Source organism: Pteropus vampyrus, unplaced genomic scaffold (genome assembly GCF_000151845.1).
Source record: "Pteropus vampyrus isolate Shadow unplaced genomic scaffold, Pvam_2.0 Scaffold225, whole genome shotgun sequence".
Classification (NCBI taxonomy): domain Eukaryota; kingdom Metazoa; phylum Chordata; class Mammalia; order Chiroptera; family Pteropodidae; genus Pteropus; species Pteropus vampyrus.
In genome coordinates this window covers 1,408,234-1,424,786 of record NW_011889006.1, presented here as the reverse complement: position 1 = coordinate 1,424,786, position 16,553 = coordinate 1,408,234, and the positions used below count along the sequence as shown (strand labels likewise).

At 50.8% G+C, this 16,553-nt stretch overlaps 2 protein-coding genes across 5 annotated transcripts in view; one reads left to right on the top strand and one right to left on the bottom strand.

Annotated features, from left to right (window-relative positions):
* The first annotated feature begins 5,726 nt into the window (after positions 1 to 5,726).
* Positions 5,727 to 8,339, top strand: LOC105301008 (uncharacterized protein C3orf18-like). Of its 3 annotated transcripts, none has more exons than XM_023538495.1 (5): positions 5,727 to 5,838; positions 6,897 to 7,020; positions 7,224 to 7,249; positions 7,568 to 7,673; positions 7,865 to 8,339. In XM_023538495.1, exons 2-5 carry the CDS (start codon positions 6,970 to 6,972, stop codon positions 7,928 to 7,930), a joined length of 249 nt encoding a protein of 82 aa, XP_023394263.1. In that variant the 5' UTR covers positions 5,727 to 5,838; positions 6,897 to 6,969; the 3' UTR covers positions 7,931 to 8,339. The 3 variants fall into 3 exon arrangements, with proteins under 3 accessions (XP_023394263.1, XP_011371790.1, XP_011371789.1); XM_011373488.2 differs by having other exon boundaries at positions 6,897 to 7,080; XM_011373487.2 differs by having other exon boundaries at positions 5,768 to 6,119; positions 6,897 to 7,080.
* A 198-nt stretch (positions 8,340 to 8,537) lies between these two features.
* Positions 8,538 to 16,553, bottom strand: part of HMGA1 (high mobility group AT-hook 1) — an 8,843-nt gene continuing 827 nt past the window's right edge. The window contains exons 2-5 of one of the 2 annotated variants that reach the window (XM_011373485.2): positions 13,675 to 13,853; positions 11,903 to 11,986; positions 11,177 to 11,227; positions 8,538 to 9,761 (exon numbers count right to left, since the gene is read on the bottom strand). In XM_011373485.2, the coding sequence (XP_011371787.1) occupies positions 9,708 to 9,761; positions 11,177 to 11,227; positions 11,903 to 11,986; positions 13,675 to 13,809 (324 nt within the window). In that variant the 5' untranslated portion in view covers positions 13,810 to 13,853 and the 3' untranslated portion in view covers positions 8,538 to 9,707. The remainder of the gene's footprint in view (positions 9,762 to 11,176; positions 11,228 to 11,902; positions 11,987 to 13,674; positions 13,854 to 16,553) is intronic. The other variant, XM_011373486.2, reaches the window with a different exon arrangement.

The window sequence follows — 16,553 nt, the reverse complement described above, 5'->3', positions numbered from 1 at the left end:
TCTTCCTTAGATGGCACCGTATGACTCTTGTACATGCCCCCATTGTGAATGCACCTTCTGAAGGCTGGGAGAACCTCTGTTCTTGGTATCCAGCTGAGTGATTCCGAGCAGGTACCTAGGAAATGTAGGTGGAGGAAGCAAAGCGCCAGATGGCATTTGGGGAATGTCTACAGCACAGGGAATGTATACCTAGTATCACCCTGTCCTCTCAAAACTTCCCCCCACAACACCCCTCTACTTTCTCCCAAACCTGGAAGCAAATATGAGACTGCCCCCAGGGATATGGGGAGGGAGAAGTTTGAAGCAGGTGGAGAGGGACGGGGCACACCATAGTAAACAGGCTCTTCCCTTTGGGGTCAGGGTGATGTTCAACCACCGGGCCACCCATGGACCCATCAGGACAAATACTTGATGGAAGCCTGTCCTCGGAGGCCTCTTCTCCAGCTTTCTCTTTCTGCCTTGAGTTTGGGGGTGAGAGGGGCAGAAGGGAAGGTGCTTCTTCAGGAAGAAGACCTGTTCCTGCTACTGCCCTTTGTCTCTCAGCCCAGGATCCTGTGAATTTTTCCAGGCCTAGGGGAGGAGCTAACGGCAGGCCTAGGGCAGGATCACTTCCTGCAGGGCCTACATCTGAGACTGGCATGGGAAGCCAAGTTAGGGGTGAGACTAGAGAAGGGAGGGGCAGTGATAGGGATTTGCAGTTTCGGGGGTGGAGTCGAGAGGAATTTGTTTTACTTGGAGGGAACCTGATCTGAGAAAGTTGAGTGGGCCAGTTATAAGAGCTAACATTTGACTAATGCTTTCCAGTTTCCAAAGTACTTTCCTATCAGTTCAGACAATGCCTTAAACACCTAAACTGCCTATATAGGGCCAGGGGCAGGGCCCTGACCTCTACATCTACCCAGAGATGCAAGTACTTTGATCCTCATCTCATTGTTGAGGGAGCCGAAGCCTGGAGGAGACTGGAGGACAAGGGGAAAAATAGTTTGGGTATGAGTCAGGTGCAGAAGGTGAAGGAAACTGGGGGGAAGTAAATACCATGTTAGGCCTGCATTTTGTCCAGATTCTCTTTTTGGCATACAGCTGTTTATAGCATTCTCTTATAATCCTTGAAATTCCGTAAAGGCAATAGTGATGTACCAGCTTCCATTGATGATTTTAGTTATTTGCCATCTATTTTTTTTTTAGTCTAACTAAAGTTTTGTCAATTGTATTATCTTTTCAAAGAACCAACTTTTTGTTTTGTTGGTTCTCTCTATTGCTTTGGGTTTTTTCCCCTTCTTTTCCCCCTATCTTTTCTCTAACCTTTATTATTCCTTCTGCTGACTTTAGGGCTAGTTTGCTCTTCTTTCTCTGGTTCCTTAAGGTATAGAGTCAGATTGTTGATTTGAGATCCTCTATAAATTTCTCACCAAGTACTGCTTTTACTACTCCCATAAGTTTTGGTATGTCTTAATTTATCTTAAAGTATTTTCTAATTTCCCTAGTCGCTTCTTCTTTGACCCATTAGTTTTTCAAGAGTGTGTAATTTTCCTGTTATTAGTTTCTAGCTTCATTCCACTGTGGTCAGAGAAGATACTTCATATGGTTTCAATCCTTTTAAATTTACTGAGATTCCTTTTATGGCCTAGCATCTATATTAATAAGAGGTATTTATTTACCTGTAGCTTTTTCTTTTATGTCTTTGTCTGGCTTTGGTATCAGAGCAATGCTGAGTTCAAATGAATTCAAAAGTGTTCCTTTCTTTTCAGTTTTTTGGAAGAGTTTGAGAAGGATTGGTGTTAATTCTCCTTTAGATATTTGGTAGAATTCACCAGTGAAGCCATCTGATCCTGGGCTTTTCTTTGTTAGGTTTTTTTAATCTAATAAAATATGTTTTGTGACCTAATGTATGATCTATCCTGGAGAATGTTCCATGTGTACTTAAGAATAATGTATATTGTTGTTGGGTGGAGTGTGCTGTATGTCTGCTGGGTCAGGTTGGTTTAGAGTGTTTTTCAAGTACTCTATTTCCTTATCGATCTTCTGTATAGGATATTCTATCCATTATTGAAAGTAGGGTATCGAAGTGTCCAACTATTATTCCAGAGTTGTCTATTTCTACCTTCAATTCTTTCAATGTTTGCTTCATATATTTTGGGACTCTGTTGATTGGTGAACATGTAATTGTTATAGCTTCTTCATGAATTGACCCTTCTTTCAATATAAAATGTCCTCTTTTGTCACTTGTAAGAGTTTTTGACTTAAAATCTATTTTGTCTGATATTAGGATAGCCACTCTAGCTCTCTTTTAGGTTACTCTTTGCATGGAATATCTCTTCCATCCTTCACTTTCAACTTATTTGTGTCTTCAGGTCTAAAGTGGGTCTCTTGCAAGCAGCATACACTTGGATTTTTTTTTAACATTTTTAACCATTTTTAAGTATACAGTTCAGTGGCATTAACTACTTTGTTGTACAACCATCACTACCATCCATCTTCAGAACTTCTTTCACTTCCCCAAACTGAAACTCCATACCTACTGAACAATAACTCTTCATTCCTCTCCACCCTCCAGCCCCTGACAACTACCATTCTACTTTGTCTCTATGAATTTGACCTCATAAAAGTAAAATCATATAGTATTTGTCCTTTTGTGACTGGTTTATTTCACTTAGTGTAACATTTTCAAATTTCATTCTTGTTTTATGACCCATAAATGTTCTGTGCATACTTGAGAATATGTATTCTGTTATTGTTAGGTGAAGTATTCTCTAAATGTCAGTCAGGTCAAGTTGGTTGATAGTGTCGTTCAAGTTTACTATATCCTGGCTGATTTGTCTACTTGTTTTATCAATTACTGAAAGAGTAGTATTGAAATCTCTTACTATAATTGTGACTGTTTTTTCTTGCAGTTCTATCAGTTTTTATTTCATGTATTTTGAAGCCCTCTTATTGGGCACATGAACATTTAGAAATATTATGTCCTTGATTAATTAACCCCTTTGTTATTATGAACTGAGCTTCTTTATCCCAGGTAATATTCTTTGCTCTGAAATCAACTTTGTCTGATTATCATTTTAGCCATCCCAGCTTTCTTTTGACTAAGCATAAGCATGGTGTATCTTTTAAAATCTTTTTTACTTTTACCCTATTTGAATCTTTATATGCAAAGTACATTTCTTGTGGGCAGCATATAATTAGGTCTTGCTTTTTTATCCGTTCTATCAATCTTTTCCTTTTAATTGGCTTTTAATGTGACTTTGATATAGTTAGGTTTCGGTTTATCATCTTGTTTTCTAGTTCTCTCATTTGTTCTGCGTTCCCCCTTTCCTCTTTTTCAGACTCCTTTGGGATTATTTCAGTATTTTTTATTCTATTTTATCTCTTTTGTTAGTTTATTAGCTATAACTGTTATTTTACTAGTTGCTTTAGGGTTTATAGTATATATCTTTAACATACCACAGTCTGCCTCAACACAGGAACAAATCAGGTCTCAAATGCAGCCCTGGAGCAGCTGCCAGCACAGAGCTGTCCAGGAAGAAGGACCCACCTGTCATCCCATTCTGCCCAACCCTTGCTGAGCATGCCAAGGGCCTTGGGAAATCATCACACTGCTCATGGACTCATCTTACTCATTTTTAAATTGGGGTTGCCCCTCTGCCATACCTAGCTCAGAATGATATTCTGTCCTAGGAATAAGGGAAGTAAAAACATGCCAAATCTCTGACACTGAGACCCCAGTGCGCTTTCCATACACTGGTCTAGCCACTGTGACCACTAGGCCTGCTCTTAGGACAAGCAGGCCTTCAAGATATGTGATTGGAAGCCCTGAGGATGGGGACAAATGTTGGGTGCGTGAGCAGACGAGGCCTGGGTTCTAAAACCTATCACTTGAGTCAGAAAGGACTTTGGTGTCGAGGAGAATAACTACCATAGCTTACAGTGCTTTGACAAAACCTCGGATGTGTGGCCTTCTGGTCAAGTGTCTGTGACTTCATATTTTTGGAGCAGTCACTGTATTCCTGGGGGTTGCAGCTTTCTATAAGTATGCTGTGGCTGAAACAAGAAAGAAGGCATGCAAAGATTACTACAGAATTTATGATTCTATGAAAGATTTTGAGGAGATGAGGAAGGCTGATATCTTTCAGAGTGCAAAATGATTTTGGAATGTAAAAAATTTCTTTGGGTTGAATTCCATGGACCTTGTCACTGACCTGTGAAATGTGAATATTTGGGCTTAGGAACAGTTTCTGTTGATAAATAAATAATTAACAAATACTGTGGGAAAACAAATAGAAAAAACTGAAACCTATCACTTGATCCCTAATTCCTTGCAAGGTGAAGCAGGCCTCTTCTGGGGAAGTGGCCTCCTCTCTCTGCCCTCAGCTCTGATAAAAGTCTACTCTAAAGACCAAAAAGCCTGAGAACACCAGGAAATTTACCTGGAGCCTCCAGACCCAGGTGTTTCTCACTCCTTTCCCTTTGTCTGATTCCCCACCACAGTCAGATGGTGGTATCTGGAGGCAAGAGGCCAGAGTTCCCACCTGCTGTTTCCATTTGGGTCATCTCTGCACCAGACCTGCCCTCATCCAACCTTCTCTGGAAGGTCAGGAGGAAACTGAAGTCACACCAGACAAAAAGGTTCAATCATGTCCATGCCATTGGCTGCCTCTGGCAAAAATAGGGTGACCCGGGCCACCCCTGTATCTCCAGGAGCACCTGAGGACGCAGGAGGACATCAGCCTGTTTTGGCTACCACAACCTTTATGTTCTAAGGTGGTTTCCATTACCTGCCAGTTTGGAATTTTCCCAGTTACATATGATTCTGAGGGGTAGAAGAGGGTCTGGTACAAAACTACGCGTGCGTACATGCACACACATTTGAGGTAATTGTACATCACCTGCAGTTTTAAGATAGAGATCCCTTGTACACTTTGCCTAGCTCCTCCCAATGACAACTTTTGCAAAACTACAGTATATCATAATCAGGATATTGACATTGGTAAAATCCACCAATTTTATTCAGATTTCTCTAACGACATTTCAATTATCAGACCATGAAAGCTTCGACCCAGGCTTGCCTACTTAGCAAACTACCTGTAACCCAGGGGACTTCACCCCGCTGCCTCAGCTGTGCCCCCTCCCCAGAAAAGGTTAACGGGATATTTCACATCCAGGGCATGTTGTATGCTATGCTCGGTACCCATGTCATCGTCTAATCGTCAGAGCACCCTATGTTACAGACATTAAAAATGAGGCGGAGAGAGTACGGTTGGGTCCAAGGTTGGGCGGGAGCTAACCCAGTCTGCCTACTCGGTCCTCTGCGCGCAGCCCAGAGGGATAATGGGCACTAGGAAGCGTGGAGGACTCAACACACACTAATGGGGCAGGGTCCTGCCGTCAGGGACGCGCCGCCAGTCGGCTCACGCCTGGGCTTGGCTCTATACCTGGGCTCCAACCAGACGCGAAGCGGGGCAGACACCGGGACTCGCCTAGGAATCTGAATCCCAACCGCGGGCGCACAGCTGGGGTCTGCCCCAGGGCACGCCGGGAAACCATGCGCCCCGCCCCCTCCCCTAGCGACCTCCACCCCCCGCTGCGCAACCCTCGGCTGCCCCCTGCTGCCGCGGGATGTACCCTGCAACCTGGGGAGTCCCCAACTTCGTACCGCCCACTCCCCGCCTCTGGATTGGCCGCTCCAGAAGTGTCCGGGCCGTCAGCCTTCCGACACCGGATTGGCTGCGCCCGGGCGCTGCGGCTCCGCCCATTTCCCCGGGTCCTTTGATCACGCGCCTCCAGGTTCTTCCGGGGCCCTGGAGCAGACCGAGGGCGTTCCTGTCCGGGCTGCAGCGGCGGGAGGTAAGGCACGGCTGGGTTGAATGGGCTGCAGAGCGCCGGCACGGGTCCATGCCTCGGGTTGCCGGGGTTCCAGGATGCCCTGGCCTCTCTGCGCTCCCCTCAGACTCCCTCTCCCGGCCTGAGCCTCCCAGAGCCGTGAGACCTACCTCCCGCTCGCCGTTGCTGGTCCGCATCCTAGGAGCGGCCTGACACACCCTCCCCACTTCGACATGTATCCTCGACCATGGGACGGTGTGCGTGCGATTGGGCAAACCCAGTGACCCCCACGGACACCGGGACAGGTAGCTCATATGGAGACCCAGGCAAACTGGGGTCAGGGACCTTGGGGCATCTTTGTGCAGCCGCCCATGGCAGTCTCCTTACATCTGTCGATGGCAGCTCACTCTCTCCGCATCTCAATCCAGGCCTGGAGGGGAAGGACCTGGGCGGAGCCCTGGGTGGGGACCAGAGGGAGGTGACATCATCTTGCAGGTACAGTCCAGCCTTGCCCATTTGTGTCCACCCTGGCAGAAGACAGATGGGGGAGAGGGTGTCCAGGCTATATGTCTGGAGTGACAGCGGGGACAAGGGGGACATAGGGCCTAAAGCTTGAAATGTGGGCATTGGATCAGAACTGAGGCTGCGCTCCTTCAAATGCTCCTACTTCACCCCCTATGCCACAGTGCAGGACTCTCAAGTTTTTACCTAATCTCCCCATTTTGCTTCACTGGATAGGAGCTGGCAGCCCCAGGAGGTTGGGGCAGGAGCTGGAAACTTACATCTAACCTTTCCCCAGGAGCTGATATCTGCAAGTGTTTGGCCAGCAGCTGGGCCCCACCGTGATTTGGGGATAAGAGCTGGGCAGAATTTAGGCTCTGGGTCTGGGCCTTCCTTAGGTGCCTTTTACACCCAGGGTTTGCTGAGAGTCATTGGAGGATTAAACTCATCACATTGACTTGGAGGATCCCTCATCCCAGTGCCTGACCTAAGTTTTCATACATCACCCCCGCTCTTGAGGAGGGATCCAGAGCCTGATGTCACCCTGGGTGAAATTGATAACCTCCCTTCCTCCTCCCCAGGGAGCCCAGTGGAGGCACCCTCCCGAGGCACTACTGCCCATGCTGACTACCCAGCTCTCCAGCTGCCGATGTCATGAGTAACACCACAGTGCCCACTGACCCCCAGGCCAACAGCGACTCCATGGTGGGCTATGTATTGGGGCCTTTCTTCCTCATCACCCTGGTCGGGGTGGTGGTGGCTGTGGTAAGGAGCTCCCACATTCACACATACACAACCACACCTTTGTCGAGCGGGGCTGCTGTCCTGCTGTTACAGTGGAGTGGAGGGTGTGGAGGTGGGTGGGCCATCCTGGGTTCCCAGCCTCCACAGTGCTCTCTCTCTTACAGGTAATGTATGTCCAGAAGAAAAAGCGGTGAGTGTCGCTGCCCCCGAATGCTACCACCTTCACCATCTACTTAAATTTCTTCCCATAGTATCTGAGTTCTCTGCATACACGTATGATTCCTGTCAGCCACCCTGATACAAGTCTGAAATTCCCTACACTCCCGTTAGGTTAGGCTCAGCTTACCCCCTGGGGAGTAGAATTGGACATGTGTTCTTAGAGCCGTAGTGTATCCGGAAAGGCACCCACTGGAAGTGCCCCTGCCAGGGAGAATGGAGACAGGGCAGTCAGGTATTTAAAGAATAGGGTGGGCCTCCTAGGCTGAGCCCTGCCTCCCCTGCTCCCCAGGGTGGACCGGCTTCGCCATCACCTGCTCCCCATGTACAGTTATGACCCCGCTGAAGAGCTACACGAGGCTGAGCAGGAGCTACTCTCTGACATAGGAGACCCCAAGGTGAGCAGTCGGGACGGAGAATCGGCAGAGGTGGGTCTGCTCTGCTCTCACCCATACTCACCACTGAAACCAGAGCCTAGTTATGACCTCAGCTCTCCCCATTTGGGCTGAGTAGTGGGGTACATCCTCCAAGGTTGTGCCATGAACTCCTAGTGTCCAGAACCGTTTTGTGACGTGGTATCCTCTCACAGGTGGTACATGGCTGGCAGAGTGGCTATCAGCACAAGCGGATGCCCTTGCTGGATGTCAAGACATGACCTGACTCCCTTGCCCTGATCTTCAGAACTTTGGGGCCCTGCTGCCTGCTGCTTTCCCCTCCCACTCGTGCTCATCCAGCTCCCCCTGCTGGGTCCTGGGTCTCCATTCCTCCTCCCATCCACCCTGGCAGCACCCATTTTATAAGCTCATGCATAGCAGCCAGCCCCAACACTTTACTTGCCCCTAGGCCTCAGTCCTTTGTGGGCTGAGCCTGCTGCCCACTCCCAGGCACCAATGGGAACTTTTTCCTTTTAGGGTTAAAGGGTGGCTAGGAGACGAGGCATAGCTTTGCCCTTTCTATGGGCCCCATCTTTAGCCCTCTCTGACTTGGCTTTGGAGTTGTTTCTATGGTGACAGGGCCTGATGTACATTCAGTATATATTTTGTAAATAAAATGTTTTGTGGCTAGCAGTGTGGTTCATTTCTTCAAGAGGGGTTTAAATTACCTCTCCTAGAGCTGATGCCAGTAGCTTGTTCTTCTCCCTATCCCCAGCCTAAGAGTTGGGCAGGGGACCTCCAAAGTTCTGCCTGCACCCCGCTCCCCCAAGATCCTTGGTTTTCACCCTTACCTGCTCCAGGCACCCACCAGAGAAAGACTCCAGTCCAGAAAAGGATATTTTTTTTTATTCAAGTAACTGCAAATAGGAAACCAGAGGGGGGGAGCCCCAGGCTGGGACAAATAATGGCTACCTCCTCCCTGGCAGAACAGGGGGAGAAGGTGGCCCCTACACTTCGACGGTCAACACAGGTCCCCCCCCTGCTCACTCTGCTGCAGCATCCTAGGGGCAGGGCCCCACCTTCCCTGGGACTGGGGTAGTCGGTAACCCAGCCTGCTTTGCTCCAGGCCCCATCCCCTAAGAATATCTTGGAGGAGGGGAATGTGGGCAGAACAGGAGGCAATGAGGATGAACATTTGGCGCTGGTAGCAGCAGCAATGACAGATGTCTAAGAATGAAACGTTGAACAAAAAACAACACAACTGTCCAGAGGTAGTTTGTGAACAGAGGAAAGATGGAACCAGAACCTTGGGGGGTGGGGAGGAGCAGAAGGGTGGGAGTGGGCAAGGCTAGCTCCTTAGTAGTGCCCCATGTGAGGAAAAGGGAAATGAGGCCTAGAGTGGAAGCAGATGGGGTAGGGGGCTCAATCCCTCCTGCCTTTCTTCCTGTGCCCCAAGGGGGCTGCTAACCTAGTGCAGGGACTAGGCAAGGTGGGGAAGGAAGAAAAGTGGGTGTGAGCTGCACCTGGTGAGAGACAGGTTGGTTGGGAACATCTTGGGGCCAAGCAGCCCTATCCATTGGCCACACCTGCTCCTGCTGCTGCTGCCAGTACAATGGAGTGGGCATGTCAGAATGATGGGGCTTGGGCCCCTTTTAAGGCCAGGGAGCCCTCCCAGGCCCCTTAATGGATGCCAGAGGGAAGAGTGGGGGAGAAAGGACCCCCAAACCAAGAGCCCAGTCAGCAATGTCCCTACCACTGAGAGTGGGGACGCAGCAGGTGCAGGGTGCGGCTAAGTGGGAAGTCAGCTTTGGGAGGGCAAGTGTGTGCACGTGGGTGAGGGAGGGGTCGCTGGGATCCGAGACCAAAGGAAAACTGCTCCCCACCTGGGCCACCAGGGCCCTGCAGCGGCTGGTGTGCTGTGTAGTGTGGCGGTGCAGGCGCAGGTAGGTGGCGGTGATGTGTGGGCCTGGGGGAAGGGGCAGGGGGGCAGTGGGAGCGGAGCTGTCCAGTCCCAGAAGGAAACTGCTCCTCGATGAGGAAGCAGGTGGCACGGCGCGGTCACTGCTCCTCCTCTGAGGACTCCTGCGAGATGCCCTCTTCTTCCTCCTTCTCCTGTGAGGTGGGCAGGGCTGTCAGTAGGAGTGCCAAGCCTGGCCCTCCTCCTCCTCCACCCCCAGAGCTGTGGGGGAGGGGCACAGGCCAGGCTCCCCCCACACACACCTCCCTGCACTCCCTGGCTCTCCAGAAGGGGGATGAGTCAGGGCTGAGTGTGTGGGTGACTCAGCAACCTCCACAGCCCAGTTTCATTCATAAAAAAGGAAGAATTTAAAGGGAGGGAAAAAAACCACACACACGCTGCTCTCAGAGCCAGGCTCCCTTGCCCCAGGGCCCATGGTGAGGGGACTGGGTAGAGCTCAGTACCCTACTAAAGCTTGAGAAGTGAGGAAGTGACTAGCTCTTCAGTGGGAGGGGAGGAGGTGACCAGGAGAGGAAATGGGAAGGGAAGGGGTGGCTGGAGGGTGCATGAGCCCCCCCTGGTGGGTACAGGGGAACCAGGTGGCCTTGGCCCACAGGGGCAGCTGCTGGGCTGCAGAGCAGGGCTGTGCAGTGGCCACAGCCACAGGCTGACCCCAGGCCAGGGTGGGGAGGAAGTGGAAGTGTGTGTGCCGCCCGCTGGGGCTCACTCACTGGGTGGGAATGTTGGGACACCACACAGGCCCGGCCCCCGTGCCAGGCACAAACTCCAAAACAACTTGTTTCCTGTTACTCACTCTTGGGACTGAGCCAACACCCCCTACTCCCCCTAACCCTGGTGGTGGTGGCTGCTCAGCTCGAGGAATGAATGCCTCAGGGAGTGCAGGGAGCAGGTTGGGGATAGAAAAGGGTCAGGAGGAGGAAGGCTGGGGTGGCTCTACCTGCAGGGTAGCCCCCTAGAGGCAGTCTTCTGACCAACCCACCTACTTCCACTGACTATTTGGGGGCCCGGAAATGGAAGAGCCTCCTTGTGAGGAACTGCCTCCACGTGGGATCATTCCTCAGCTCCCACCCAGCACTGACCCTATCTCAGGGCTGAGAAACTGCTGCTGCTTCCTCCCTCCTCAAGATCAGGTTGTAAGGCCAAACCTCACCAGTTCCCTGTGTAATGTCCCTTCCTCACTCCTATGATGGGGAATGGACTAAATGACCTCCAAGATCCCCCTGAGAAGTCCTGTGTCTGTTCTAGAAGCAGAGGCAGAGACATCCCCCACTAGTGCAGGGCAGCGGTCTGGTCTGGTTTATACCCGGGACCCCTCACTTCTCATGGACACACAGCCCCTTAAAAGCCCTGGACTGGGTGCCAGGAGCCTGACTGGGCCTTGGGCAAATCCCTTCCCTTCTCTGGGCCTGGGTAAAATGTGATACCCCACCATTCCTGGCCCTGCAGGTCAGGGAGAGCTGTCTTTCCATAATGGGTGCACAGGATCAGGCATCACCCATTTTTTGCACCCTCCCCCGAAGAGCCAAGGTGCCACCGCCCCTTCACCTACCAGTTTTTTGGGCCTGCCCCTTGGTTTCCTCCCTGGAGTCGTGGTGGTTTTCTAGATGGTCAGAGAAAAGATCCACTAAGTGAAAAATGTTCCTGACAGTGATAACCCAATGACCAGAGCCTGGGATGGTGAAGGAACAGAGGTACAGAACTGCCTACCTCTGCTCAGGGCAGCCCAGGACTCTCACCCCAGCAGGCCCACCCAAGTCCAGCTGTCGATGACTGGCCAGCCACATTGCCTCCCCCACCCCACATATACACACGCCCCCCACTCCCTCCTCCACCCATGACTCAGAGGATATGAGTCGTGTCTTAGAAAAAATAAAATAAAAAACAAAATAACTTCTCTGAAAGCCTGATGCCACCAGAATCTGGCCTTCCTTGCTTATCCCCAGTCCCTCAGGATCCAGGGGACCCCAGGATAGAAGGTAACATCCTCAGCCCAGGGGCTGGTGGGGCTGTCCCTTCACTCCTCCCAAATCACCTTTCTCCAGACCAGGAAAGCTATGACTTCTGACTTGACTTCCCCATTGTCCTGGGCAGGACCAAGGCCCCAGAAGTGAGACCACAGTCATCACCTTGCTTTCCCCAATTAGCAAGACCCATTGCCTACCACCCACATACCAGGGAAGAGGGAGCTGAATCAGGACAAGCTAGCCCTTTCCCATACTCCCCATGAGAGGACCCTCCCTCCTTGCATTAGGAGCACCCTCCCACTGAGCCTCACCCGGGTCTTGGCAGCGCCCTTGTTTTTGCTCCCCTTTGGTCGGCCCCGAGGTCTCTTAGGTGTTGGCACTTCACTGGGTTCCTTCTGCAAAGACAGACAGTGAAGAACACAGATGCCACCTGTCTCACCTCTTTTAGAAAACAGAGCTTTCTGCCCCACCCTGGCAGGGTTAAGTCAGCGAACCATCACCCTGACTCAGGAACCCACAGGAACGATGGCAGGGGCAAGCCCTCAGGATTCAGTTTAACCATCTTTTACAAAGGCCCTCCCCTTTCATCTCTGTGACAAAATGACAAGCCAGAAGACCCTCTGGGAAATATGTCATGGGGCAAACAGGCAACTTACCCACTTCCCAGCTCTGCCACTGACTAGCCCTAAGATTTTGCGGAAGACACTTAATGCTCAAGCTCGTTTCCTCATCTATAAATGACAAGACTTACCTTGTAGGATATCATGAAAATTAAACGAAGAATATATTAGTCCTAAACCACAATCATTGCCCACCCGCTCTGATGATACATGCTGGAGACCGGAGGATGCACAAGAGAAAAGAGCCTCCAGCCTCTACCTGCCAACTGACCCTCCGGAATGCTTCCCAGGGAGAAGGAACCCCAGAGATCCCTGCCATCGTTGCCACTAAAACTTTAATAAGCCTGAGACAGGATAAAAGGCTGCTGCATAATGCATAGAAACTGGGCAGTAAAGGCATATCAGCTATGGTTTCCTGAGGTGGCTGCCCATGGGCTGTTTATAAGCATGGTCCAGTAACTCGACACCCCTTCTGTAACACCTTTCCTACCCCCAGCCAAGAAGAGAAGAGGGGAGACCAAGGGAACCAGACCAAGAGGATAAGTTCCCCACTCTCAATGCACTGGGCTCAGAAAGAGAAAGCTGACTCCTTATGGCTTATGTCTCCTAGAGTCAGGACAGAGCACCCTCTCTACCTTACAGATGGGGAAGCCGGGGACCTGATGTGTAACAGGCAAGGACCGATCTCAGTTTCCTCTTCTCCAGGAAAAGGGCAGCAACTGGACTTCACCCACAGCTGCCCCTCATGAGAGAAACCAAGACCTCCACCATGTCAACAGGTGGCCTGCACAGCCTGACTGGCCATGCTCTACAGGGTGTCCCAGTGTAAGGCTGGCCTTCTAATCCTGTGGGAGGTCAGCACCAGGGTTCCAAGGGTCATTGCAACCAACTCCCCAACATTTTCAACTTCCTGGACTTAAATTTCCATTTATGGAGCCAGGGGCAAAGCCTAATTCAGGGACACTGGCACTGAGGCCCATGAACAGGTGCGGGCCCACAAACTTTGCTACTGGCCCAGAATGAGGGAAGTATAGAAACTGACAATAAGTATCTAAGAACTTTCACAGTAAATTCACGGAACAATATGCGTGATGAATCTCATGATTAAAAATCCCAGGCTCGTGTATTTTCATTTTCTAGAATTCACCTTTATTGTGCTTTATAAACACACTAGTCCATGATGGACTAGAAAGGGTGAGTGGTCTACCACAATGTAAGCATTGGCCTTTGTGACCAGAGGGTCACTTTGGGCTTAGACTTTGTCATGGGCTCAGCCCCCACTCCTCTTCCAAGGTCTCAGAAGAATCTGACCAGCGCTGGTGAGTGCAGGGTACGGGCCTGTGTTGGGAGGACACACAGACAAGAACAATTCTGCACCTCTCCATTCCTGTTTTCATCTGTCAAGATGCCTGGCACCTCCCTAGCCCAAAGGAGTAAACCAAGGCAAAGATTTGGACACCCACCTGACTCCCTACCAGCGTTGTCCCGGGACTCACCGGAGGCTGCTTACGAGGCCTGCCCCGCCCTCGCTTCTCAGTGCCATCCTTTTCCTGCTTGGAGGCCAAGGGCTGGCTGGACTTCGAACTTGACTCGCTCATCTTCCCTTCTCTATGGAGCAGATGGAGAAGCAATGGCTGGGATGCTTCAAAAAAAAAAAAAAAAAGGCATTTTTAAACAAAACATCTTGTTTCAGCCACCTCCTACCACCTTCATCACTCCTACCCTCCAATCGTACTGCAGCAAACTGCCTGCTCCCAGGGGTATCCAGTATTCCCACCCTGCTGCTACAGGGGGAGGCTGGGCCTGTTGGTTCTAATTAGCTCCTTATCTCCTTTTCAGAAAGGCTCTTTGTTGTCCTGCCACCCTCACAGGGTCCTGGCCCAAGAAGCAAAAGCTGGCTTAGGCAACCCAGACCTGGCTGAGGGTGAGGCTGCCCTAGCAAAGGTGTGGGTGAGGTGGGGGGGTCCTTACATGGCTGAGGCCACCATCTCTAGTCAGCTGCTGCCCTTTCTCTTTAAGAGAAAAACCAAGCCTAGGGAACTCACAGGGAGCAAGGGAGGAAAGGTAAGCAGAGAGAATGAGCCCTGGACATCTGGAAGCCATGAGTTTCAATCCCCTGGGCACCTTACTCACCACACTGCCAAGGCCCAAGGCTTAGGATCAAATGCTAGAAGAGCCAACCCTGATACTTACCAAACACAAGGCCAAGGTTGGTGCCCACCCCATCAACGCCCCCCTCTGTTCTCTCCCAGGGTAAAGCCTGATGATTCAAAGATGGGGACACGATTTGGGAAAGGGGAAGATGGCTGAACTGCAATGAATGAGGTGAGGGAAGGAAAAAGAGACCAAAGTTGAAAGGTGGGTCTCCTCTTTCCCCTCACCCCAACCCTGCCTACCTGGAGTAAAATGAGATCTTTCACTTTGATTCCTTACAGGAAGGGCATCTCCAACTAAGATGAACCGTTCTAACAGATGCTAGCTGACCCCCTGGAGCCCTGGCAGGGATATCCTAAAAGCTTCTTGGTCTTTTTCTAGCCTGTTCCCTCTTCTTAGAAGGCTAGAGTCAAATCAGCCCCACTATTTGAGTTTACCTAAAACCTACTGCAAGAACACCTGCACCCTGGAGTTGGAAGCCTCTTCTTTCCAGTATCTTAAAAAAGACAGTAAGGGTCCCCCACATTCCCATCCCTTGTCCCCTCAGTTATTATCCCCAAGTTAGAGACTTGAACTAGGAAATCTATGGCTCCACACATCTGTGGTAACCAATCCCTGACTGTATTTGGCAAAGCGTGGGCCCAGTGGCTCCACTTCTGAAAGCCCCTCAATCTGTAAAATGGGGTTAACAGTAAGACATGTGCCTCAACTACCTCTCCAGACTGCTATAAGGATAAAACCAGAGTTTAAAATGCCTAAACAACAGGAAGTCTTCGCCCCAATCAAAAATGACAAAACATTTGTATGACTTCTTTCCCCTTTTCATATTTTCAGACAATTTCCAATTTTAACGCAATGAGAGGAAAAAACCATTTTTGCAAATGTGACTTTTGGAGGGCCAGAGGCCCCCATCCTTAAGCTTCAGGATGCTCCAGAAGCCGGGACTTCGGTAATTATTCTACTTTATATTTCAGACTTGAAGACCCTTTTAAACAAGGTGGTTGATGATTTATCCTGCTCCGTCATTAGTGGCTTGGCCTGCTCTGTAATTACAGGCAGTGATTAGAATCTTCTATTACACCACAGGTCCCCCTTTCAAACTAAACATCGAAATTAATCAACTAAATGAGCACTGGCCTCACATGAGGTCTGCAGGAGGCACCCTCATAGAGGGAGTTCCAGTTGGATGGAGCTGGTCCTAATTCCAGAGAACCTGGGCCCCACCTGCCAGGATCCTGCCTGGTTTCCCTGAAAGTTTATTTCACCTGGTGCATCCCTCCATCTCTTGCTGTTGAGAATCCTTTAATCCATTCACCCATTCCAAACCCAGGCCTCCACAAACTGAAGGCCCTAGGCCCTCTCTGGTGAGACCAACATATGCTGTCTCTTCCACCTGTTTCTGAACATCAGAGGCCTAGCGCAGAGAAGCCAAGTTTAGGGTCCAACTCAATCCTTCAATTTACAGTAAGCTTTTTTGGGCCTCAAGCTTGTCCCCTCCATAACCATGCATGCAATGTGTGAACCATAAATGTTTAAGAGAATCTGCAGGAAGGACCCTAGGATATCGTCACAAATTTTATTTTACAAAAAAAGTAACCCAGAGAGCCCTGATGAGTAGCCTAAGGTCACACAGTAAGTTGGCGGGCCGGATGGAATAGGTTCCTGGTGACCCTCCAGCCCGCCACTTTCCTTACCCTCCTGGAGGCTGGTTAAGTCCCTGTCGTCCCCTGCTCCATACCCGGCCCCAGGGTGACTCTGCAAGTGTCGGCGCCTGGCCGTTGCAGGTCGGCGGGCGGGACGAGGGGCCAGAGCGCGCGGGGGGAGGGGCGCAGGCCACTCTTGCAGGCGCGGGAAACCGGTGCACCCCGACCGCATGCACCGCCACGCGGGTGCACCCGGCCCCACTTCCTGCCAGAGGGGGCACCCAAGCCCGCCTTGGGGCAGGAAACCTGGCACACGCGGGCGCGGGGGAAAGGAAGAAAGCCACCTCCTTCCGCGCCCTCCCCGCAAAATAAAGCCCCAGGAAAATAAATTGAAACGGGGAGTCAAAGGGACTAGTTCCAACAGAGCCCAGCAAAGCAGAGAAACCAGTTTGTGGGGGCGGAGGGCAGGCCTGGCCCTGGGGGCTGAAGAGGCGCGCGGGCCAGGGCCAGAGGTGGGGTCGGGGTGAAGCCCCAAACCCAGGCCT